The sequence below is a fragment of the Notolepis coatsorum genome (genome assembly GCF_963971535.1).
Source record: "Notolepis coatsorum genome assembly, chromosome: 13".
NCBI lineage: Eukaryota > Metazoa > Chordata > Actinopteri > Aulopiformes > Paralepididae > Notolepis > Notolepis coatsorum.
Genome location: NC_140177.1, coordinates 36,209,605 through 36,219,604, shown reverse-complemented (window position 1 = coordinate 36,219,604; position 10,000 = coordinate 36,209,605). Strand labels below are relative to the sequence as shown.

Here is a 10,000-nt window from a genome sequence, read left to right as displayed (position 1 = left end):
GGTCCAGAGTGAGACAGTTTGACCTGTAGGTCCAGAGTGAGACAGTTTGACCTGTAGGTCCAGAGTGAGACAGTTTGTCTGACCTCCTCACATACTTCTAGTACGTTTCCTTAAAGAAATGCACCTCAGAGATGGATCTTGAAGCTGACCAGGGAGGACACAAGTACAGGCAGGACACAGGAAGTGGCCTTTAGAGGTAAATGTCAACTTGGCCAATCGTGTCTCATTGTTTCATGTGATGTGATCACATTTATAAGGTCGATTGTGCGAAAGTAATGAAGACAATTGATCACAAAAGTCAGAACTTCAATCTTCAGACGGGTCATCTCTCAGGCCTTGTGCTGATTGGCAGGTGAGATGATGATGGATAATGATGAATACATTAAATGTGTGTGTGTGTGTGTGTGTGTGTGTGTGTGTGTGTGTGTGTGTGTGTGTGTGTGTGTGTGTGTGTGTGTGTGTGGGTGTGTATGTGTGTGTGTGTGAGTGTGTGTACTGTATGTGCGTGTGTGTGCGCGTGCATGTGTGTGTGTGTGTGCATGTGCGTGTGTGTGTTTCAATAAATGTTCCAGTGGGTCTGATCCATCATGAGGAAATGTTTAAACTAAAAACGGAAGCAGAAAAACAACTGATGTGTCCAAAGTTGAGTGATGTGGTCAATTATTATGTGTGTGTGTGTGTGTGTGTGTGTGTGTGTGTGTGTGTGTGTGTGTGTGTGTGTGTGTGTGTGTGTGTGTGTGTGTGTGTGTGTGTGCGTGCGTGCGTGCGTGCGTGCGTGCGTGCGTGCGTGCGTGCGTGCGTGCGTGCGTGCGTGCGTGCGTGCGTGTGTGTGTGTGTGTCTGTGTAAGGGCTGATCAATTATATTTGATTGTATTGTTGACTCAACAAGAGAACAGAACAATAACAAGTGTGAGAAAAAAAGAGATTATTAATTTAGTTAACCTCTTATCCATCGGGCAAAAAATGGGGCTAGTTTTGGATAACACGACGATTGCATACCCAAAGTAATTTATGATTTATTCTTCAACCACTTATAGCACATGCATGAGTCTGGTCTCTTTTGAAAGGTAACATTCTGAACTTTCCTCCACAACAGGAAGAATCACTCTGAGAATAATGTAATAGAGTCACAGAGGTTTGAACACACTGAAATAAAAGTTTTGTTTACTCACGTTGTTGTTGACTTGTTGCCAGATTTTTGAGTTCTAGCTGAGAGGTAGGAGCTGGGAAACATAACGGTGCCATAGCCTGAAGTCTTATAGTACAGGTCAAAAGTTGATAACAAGCGGCGCCCCCGGTGGCGGGGCTGGCCCGCGTGTATGCCTTCTACAACAGAACTGCGTTTCCGCGTTCGAGTTTTGCGCTCTGATTGGCCAGGTCATGTGACATGTGCGCCAATCGTGGGACAGCAAGTTCTGCGCCTATTTCCGGGTCTAACAGCCTGCAAACTACCTGGCGTTCTATCGCCATGCTCTAAGACAGCGGTTCCCAAACTTTTTTGGCCGTGCACCCCCTGTCACCTCCCGACCTAGCTGACGCACCCCCCAATGGGTTTCTGTTAGAAAAAATTCTTGCTGGTCTCCGTGCACAGATTTCATTTTTAATTTTATCTCTTCCCACGGCGACTATGTGTAGCAGGGTGGATTATCCCTGCTTCGTGGGAACGGTTGCTGGCAGTCAGGAGGTAGCTGGACACAGCAGAACTCTGTCTGGCTGCACCCTCGTCTTTGGGCCTGGGGCGTCGACTGGAGGCTGGTAGTGTGAGTGGATGGGGCCCGGGATTTACCAACCTGGTCTGGTACTCTGGTCTTCCTTCCCTGTCGCAGGGCGGTCAGCAGTACTCCCCAACACGCTCCCACTCCTCCCAGTCGCTCCTTAGACCCTCCCACACCTCGTGACTGAATTGTAATCAAATACTCTGAGTTCCCCCCGCAAGCAGTACCCTCCCTTAATGACCCTAGAAACCTTCCACTGAAAAGGGGAGAGTTGGGTAGGAAGGGGTTAACCATATATATACGTTACCCACACCAAAAGAGTTAATGCAGGGCACAGGAATGGACACGCACACAGAACCCCATTCAAGTCTTTATGTTAATTGTACTGTTCAGTTACAATTATTTAATACTACTGGCCAATTGGGCTGAAGTCCTACTATAGCCCCTGCTGTTCAACTCAATACCTCATAAACACGTATATTATGCACCCACCTCTGGGTTACTATCCGGGATAATATACTTCACTGTGCTTGACTCATCACCCACGTCTGGGTCTTCACCCTGTATAATACCTCAACAGGCTTTAATTATACGGCCAGAATAATACCTCAAAAGGCTTTAATTATAATGCACCAGGTCTGTAACTTCCCCCCCCAGGGAAGGGTTAATTGAATGGGAAAATATTAATACACACACATTGTATCACGCTCAAAGGAAAGGAAATAAAACCAAAGTGTGGGCCCACAATTACCAAAACAAAAGCCCTATGCTAATGCCGGCATGTACTGTTTATGGGGTACCCCTATGCACTGTGGTTAGCAAACACCAGCTTCGCCCGTAGGCTGCAACACTCTGTGTAATGTACGATAGGATCCTGGGCGCCGAAGCCCTAATGTTTACTCTACCAAAATGGCGGCCGCGCCGCTCCACCACCGTCCTGGTGGCAAGATGGCGTCGAACACTCGCGCCGCAGGTGCTAGCAGGCGGAGCTATAGCAGAGAGGCAGTGCTGGCTGAGCTGGTGCTGGGCGAACTCTGCTGGTGGTAAAGAACTCCCCGTGTCTTGCAGGCAGCCTGGGGCAGGGTGTGCTGCTGCTCTCCGGTGCAGACAGCTGTTGACGCCCGGGCAGACTGCTTGGATGTCCCGTACGTCTCTGGCACGCAGACTATACCGTCACTGTAACTAGGTATAACACGAGCAATGCTACTGTGAACCTTAGCCGCACGCTACTTATACCGCTCACTGTAACTAGGTATAACTCGACTCTTAGTGCCCGACTCTGCACTTAATGTTCGTAATATCATAACACTGGTACTGCTAGGATATCGTATCCACTAGCCAGTACTTCCTATCACCCGTCACTGTTCCACGGGGCACTCCGGCATAACGTCAGCAACGGGGCTATCCCGAGCCCCCCCGTTAGACGTGACTTCTCGTTGTCAAGTTCACTGCCGAAGAGAACGGCTTCCGCTGGGCTCCTCCTTTTATCATCTCTCAGCTCTCTCCGCCACTCTCTGCCTGCTACTGCCCCCTGCTGGTCCCGCCTGCCAGTCACAAGGGGAGACGCACTGTAGAATATGAATCAATACTGTAATTCATAATCCGTATTACAATGCTCTTCAGACAGGGACGTTTGTGTCGTTGTTCGTGTGAATCAATGACACTAGTTAGAATGTCTTTGTGTACAAAAAGGGATATAAACACAGTCAGCAGTTCTGAATAATATACCATATTTTCCAGACTGCTACATTTCCCCCCACTTTGAACTTGCTAAGTCCTCTGCAAGTTAACAACAAAACCACGCATGTATGACAACGGTCCTGAGACCAACAGTTTCCCGCATAGATCGACAATCACACATTATGCTAACAGTTTCACACACTCTTGAGCACGTAGTCCTGTCGCCGACCACTGGTGCTCCGACGGATTGATCCGCTTCTCGGGGCTCCGGCGAGCACGGATGGGGCCCGCTCGACCCCCCGCAGCCCGAAGCAAGAGAGCCCAAACTTCTTCCGCCGAGATCCTTACATAACCTTCGCTGTTGACTTCCATGTCAGATTCCTCCGTCTCGGTTGGCAGGTCCTCGGCCACGGCTTCGCCCTCCGAGGCCTCTGAGGGGCCGCTCGCGGCGCCCTCCTCGCCCCGGTCTCCGCCGTCCTCGCCGCTCTCCCCTGAGGGGACCAACTCTACCTCTCCTCCCTCGTTCGGCGCTGCTTCAGCGACGACCCGCGGGACCCTGGGTGGGTTACACGCCCTAGGGTGCGGTTTTCGAGGGTAAACGAAGGCACCACCCACGTCTGCTTCGGATGAGCTCCGCGCTCTCCTCAAGGTCCTTCGGGGAGCTCTCGTCCGCTCTTCCGGGTCGGAGGCCGGGAAGGAGCAGATCTTGCTCTGATCTCTCTGCACGGTCCTTTCGGGGCCCCCTCTTTCGGGACGAACCGTGAACACTGACGTCCTCTTGACGTTTCCATCGCCGCCCTCTGGGCCCGGCTTGTCACCGGCCGGCGAGCGTCTGCGGCGGTAGTTGAAGTTGTGGCGGTAGCGGCGCCGACGAGGCCCCTGGTCCTGGCCGGCCTCGCCCCCTTGACCTCTTTCTGACCTGTTCCCCTTGTTCTCCTCTCGGTCTCGCACCAGCCTGGGGCGGGGGAAACTCCTTGGTCGGAAGCCTCCGTAATAGTTCTGTCTCTTGGGTCCAGCCTCCGGTTCTGACCGCATCGGGCTGTGCGGCCGGGCGCCAGCGCTTCCGTCGGAGCGGCCGCAGTGGTATCGAATCCTACAAATACTACGGCACGCTACCACACCTCCCCCCTCAGACCATGGTCTGGCGGTCGCCAGGTCGGACGACCCGCCTGCTGCTGTGTGGGTGGCGTCCTGTACTTGTGGGGGGGAAACCGCACCGCCCGGTGCTTCCGTCGGGCGTGGTTCTCCCCTCGCGCGAGGGCACTCGCGGCCAATATGGCCCGGCTGTTGACAGGTGTAGCAGATCAGTCTCCCATCCTCGCTCCGGCGGGGTAGTCTGCGCGGGGTAGAGGGCCCGTCCCCCCTCCGTCGGCTTCCGGCGAAGCCTCTCGGGGTCGTGTCTCGCTCCTGTAGCGCGGCTATGTCCAGAGGTGGCTCGCATCTCTTCACGGTGACGCCGCGTATCATGCCCCTGCCGGCACCCCCTGTGGGGGGAAGGACCATCTCCTCTTCGGACCAGTCTATCGCCGCCATCATCAATTCGAAAAACGTCCGCCCCCCGTTCTCCTTTACGGACCTCTTCATTTCCCGTCGCAGCATCCCATCCTTCAGGCCTACCACAAACTGCTCCTGCAGCCGGGCGGCAGGATCCGCGACTCGTTGGGGTTCTCGGCCCTGTATGCGGCGCATCTGCTCTTGTAGATCGTAAGCAAACTCCCTCACGGTCTCGCCCTCTCTTTGTCGGCAGTCGAGGAACTCTCTCAGGCGGGCACTGACCGAGGTCTTATCTCCGTACGTCTCCTGCAGCACTCGGAACACGGCGTCCGGCTCCGGGGCGGTCCCTTCTAGCACGAAGCGCACCGTCCGTTTAGCCTCGCCTTTTAGATGCTGTTGTATGAACTCTGCCTGTTCGTCACCGGGCACTCTGCTGATCCGGAAATGCGCTTTCATGTCCTGGATCCAGTCCTCCACCAGCGGCCCTCCTCTCTCTTTTCCCCCTCCGAACTCGCTGCACTTTCGGTCCCGTTGGACGTACACAGTAGAGGGGCCGGTGCGGGGTTCGCGGCCGTCCCGGTCGAGAGCGGCTTGGGTCTTTTCCAGGACCAGCGCCTGTCGGTCCAGGAGACCGGCGAGTGTGTGGGTTCTGTTCGTCAGGGCCTTCACCTGTGCGGTCAGTTCCTCCATGCGTTCGGCCTCCTCTTTCTTTATCTCGGTGTCCAGCGCCAGTAGTGCCGCCTGCCTCCGACACTCCGCCTGCAGGTCCTCTAACTCCGCCTCCTTCTCCTGCGCGTGGTAGGCCTCCCCTTTCTGTATCAAGGTGGCGGCGGCCTGGCCCTCTCGTAGCTCCTGTAGGGCCGCCTGAGTGCGGAGGGCCTGGTCAGTCAACTCCTTCATCGCTGCGGCTTGCTGCCTTAGCAGTGCTGCCTGAGTCTGACACTGCTCCTGCAGTTGCTCAAACTTCGCCGCCATCTCTTGCGCGGCGGGGGTCTCCTTCTTTGACATCGTGGGTCTCTCTACGGGTCTCGGTCAAGGGAGTAAGTTAGGATGTTGATCCTGTTCGTGACGCCAAATGTAGCAGGGTGGATTATCCCTGCTTCGTGGGAACGGTTGCTGGCAGTCAGGAGGTAGCTGGACACAGCAGAACTCTGTCTGGCTGCACCCTCGTCTTTGGGCCTGGGGCGTCGACTGGAGGCTGGTAGTGTGAGTGGATGGGGCCCGGGATTTACCAACCTGGTCTGGTACTCTGGTCTTCCTTCCCTGTCGCAGGGCGGTCAGCAGTACTCCCCAACACGCTCCCACTCCTCCCAGTCGCTCCTTAGACCCTCCCACACCTCGTGACTGAATTGTAATCAAATACTCTGAGTTCCCCCCGCAAGCAGTACCCTCCCTTAATGACCCTAGAAACCTTCCACTGAAAAGGGGAGAGTTGGGTAGGAAGGGGTTAACCATATATATACGTTACCCACACCAAAAGAGTTAATGCAGGGCACAGGAATGGACACGCACACAGAACCCCATTCAAGTCTTTATGTTAATTGTACTGTTCAGTTACAATTATTTAATACTACTGGCCAATTGGGCTGAAGTCCTACTATAGCCCCTGCTGTTCAACTCAATACCTCATAAACACGTATATTATGCACCCACCTCTGGGTTACTATCCGGGATAATATACTTCACTGTGCTTGACTCATCACCCACGTCTGGGTCTTCACCCTGTATAATACCTCAACAGGCTTTAATTATACGGCCAGAATAATACCTCAAAAGGCTTTAATTATAATGCACCAGGTCTGTAACTTCCCCCCCAGGGAAGGGTTAATTGAATGGGAAAATATTAATACACACACATTGTATCACGCTCAAAGGAAAGGAAATAAAACCAAAGTGTGGGCCCACAATTACCAAAACAAAAGCCCTATGCTAATGCCGGCATGTACTGTTTATGGGGTACCCCTATGCACTGTGGTTAGCAAACACCAGCTTCGCCCGTAGGCTGCAACACTCTGTGTAATGTACGATAGGATCCTGGGCGCCGAAGCCCTAATGTTTACTCTACCAAAATGGCGGCCGCGCCGCTCCACCACCGTCCTGGTGGCAAGATGGCGTCGAACACTCGCGCCGCAGGTGCTAGCAGGCGGAGCTATAGCAGAGAGGCAGTGCTGGCTGAGCTGGTGCTGGGCGAACTCTGCTGGTGGTAAAGAACTCCCCGTGTCTTGCAGGCAGCCTGGGGCAGGGTGTGCTGCTGCTCTCCGGTGCAGACAGCTGTTGACGCCGGGCAGACTGCTTGGATGTCCCGTACGTCTCTGGCACGCAGACTATACCGTCACTGTAACTAGGGTATAACACGAGCAATGCTACTGTGAACCTTAGCCGCACGCTACTTATACCGCTCACTGTAACTAGGTATAACTCGACTCTTAGTGCCCGACTCTGCACTTAATGTTCGTAATATCATAACACTGGTACTGCTAGGATATCGTATCCACTAGCCAGTACTTCCTATCACCCGTCACTGTTCCACGGGGCACTCCGGCATAACGTCAGCAACGGGGCTATCCCGAGCCCCCCCGTTAGACGTGACTTCTCGTTGTCAAGTTCACTGCCGAAGAGAACGGCTTCCGCTGGGCTCCTCCTTTTATCATCTCTCAGCTCTCTCCGCCACTCTCTGCCTGCTACTGCCCCCTGCTGTCCCGCCTGCCAGTCACAAGGGGAGACGCACTGTAGAATATGAATCAATACTGTAATTCATAATCCGTATTACAATGCTCTTCAGACAGGGACGTTTGTGTCGTTGTTCGTGTGAATCAATGACACTAGTTAGAATGTCTTTGTGTACAAAAAGGGATATAAACACAGTCAGCAGTTCTGAATAATATACCATATTTTCCAGACTGCTACATATGGATAGGGAATTTCCTTATTTAATTAAAATGTTCACAACAACTTGGATGCATGTACTCTGCCAGCATGTTTAATATCCATAATACTAAAGGTTTGACTAAGATTTGTATGAAATTTTATTGTAAATTTTTTTTCTTTTTTTTTACCACCATTAGCCTTTCATGTCACGCACCACCTAGAGGGCGCTCAAGGGGTGCGCGCACCACAGTTTGGGAACCACTGCTCTAAGACAAACTCTAACCTTAACCAACTTCGAAAGAGTGCCTAAGCTTAACCGTCGGAATCAGGGCAGGCGTTCTATCGCCATGCTCTAAGACAAACTCTAACCTTAACCGCGCCTAAGCTTAACCAGTGTAGAAACTTGCGGTCCCACCATTGGGCGTACATGTCACATGACCAGAAATGACCTGGCCAATCAGAGACGCGGAAATGCAGTTCTGTTGTAGAAGGCATTCAGGCGCCGGCCCGGGTTCGATTCCCGAACCCGTCGTTATTTGCCGAATGTCTCCCCCCCACTCTGTCTCCCGTTCCTCCTCTCTCTCTCTCTACTGGACTGCCTAGTAGAAAAAAGCGATAAACGCAAAAAAAAAAACCATAAAAAAAAATAAAAAATGTATAACAATCCCATGGAAAATTTGTGTTTTACAAATGCTTTTCTAATGTGTGTACTGGAAATAATTCAGCATCATTATCCAAAATGGCCGTCTGCTCCCATTCATTCCGATGCGCGAGTCAAACAAAGAACTTGTTGGTCTTCTTCTGCCCCTTTGTCATTGCAATCAGCCCCTGCGTGGGATACCATTGGCTCCAGAATTTCATTGGCTACAAAGGCGGTCAATCATTTTCACCATCAGAGGTGACCAGGCCAAACCGGACATGGTCACTTGTCTGAATGTCTTGTCAAATGACGCTTGTCGGTTGTTTGGTCGGCAAATGTAACTTTCCATCAATGTATTGTTGATCGGCAAAAACCCAGCCAGAGCCGACAGACGAGGGGAAAGTGCAGACGTGTGCATGCGTGTATGGTGGAGAGAGAGAGAGAGAGAGACAGAAACAGAGAGAGAGATAGAGAGAGAGGGGGGGGGAGAGACAGAGAGAGAGCGAGAGAGAGAGAGAGAGAGAGAGAGAGAGAGAGAGAGAGAGAGAGAGAGAGAGAGAAGAGAGAGAGAGAGAGAGGGGGAGGGAGAGAGACAGAGAGAGAGGGAGAGAGAGACAGAGAAATACACACAAAGAGAGACAGAGAAAGAGACAGAGAAAGAGACAGAGAGAGAAAGACTATATATACAGCTATCCCTCTGTGGTGTTCTTCTCTGGCAGGAGACCGTGTTTTACAGATGTAGATACAGCTCTTCCTCTATGGTGTTCTTCTCTGACAGGACTCAGGAGACATTGTTTTACAGATATAGTTACAGCTCTTCCTCTGTGGTGTTCTTCTCTGGCAGGAGACAGTGTTTTACTGCTGTAGATACAGCTCTATATATACAGCTCTATAGATTCAGCTCTATAGATACAGCTCTATAGATACAGCTCTTCCTCTGTGGTGTTTACTGTCCTGGTCCGATCCACCGCCTCGCCATTACTCTAATTTGTTTGTTTTGGCTTAATTAGGATTTGTGGAGGTTCAGTGAACTCATTAGAGACAAACACAGTCGTCTTCATGGCTTCATCCAACAGCATTAGATATCATAGGGAGAGATTTCAGGGTGAATCAAATATTTATTTAGTTGTATTCTCTGTGTGAAAGAATGGAGACAAAGATGAGGGGAGGGGCCAGGGAACTCAGCACAGCATGGGGGCCTCTCTCTCCCCCCCCCCCCCTCTCTCTTCTCTCTCTCTCTCTCTCTCCTCTCTCTCTCTCTCTCTCTCTCTCTCTCTCTCTCTCTCTCTCCTCTCTCTCTCTCTCTCTCTCTCTCTCTCTCTTTCTCTGTCTCTGTGTGCCTCTCTCTCTCTCTGTCTCTTCTGTCTCTGTCTTTCTCTCTGTTTGTGTGTGTGTGTGTGTGTGTGTGTGTGTGTGTGTGTGTGTGTGTGTGTGTGTGTGTGTGTGTGTGTGTGTGTGTGTGTGTGTGTGTGTGTGTGTGTTCACATGCGCATGTCTGCATACATTTGTATTTATATCTTGATGGTTATGTACCTAACTCTGTATGTTTGTGTACGTGTGCATGTGTGTCTGTGTGTCTGTGTGTTTATATGTGTGTGTGCAT

The 10,000-nt window shown here is 51.8% G+C and overlaps 1 protein-coding gene across 1 annotated transcript in view; it reads left to right on the top strand.

Moving 5' to 3' along the window:
* ctnnd2b (catenin (cadherin-associated protein), delta 2b) overlaps positions 1-10,000 on the top strand; it is a gene marked incomplete at both ends in the record, with an annotated part of 213,541 nt that overhangs the window by 2,954 nt on the left and 200,587 nt on the right. The window contains one exon of the mRNA XM_084327635.1: positions 5,143-5,687. Coding sequence (XP_084183761.1) covers positions 5,143-5,687 — 545 coding nt within the window. The remainder of the gene's footprint in view (positions 1-5,142; positions 5,688-10,000) is intronic.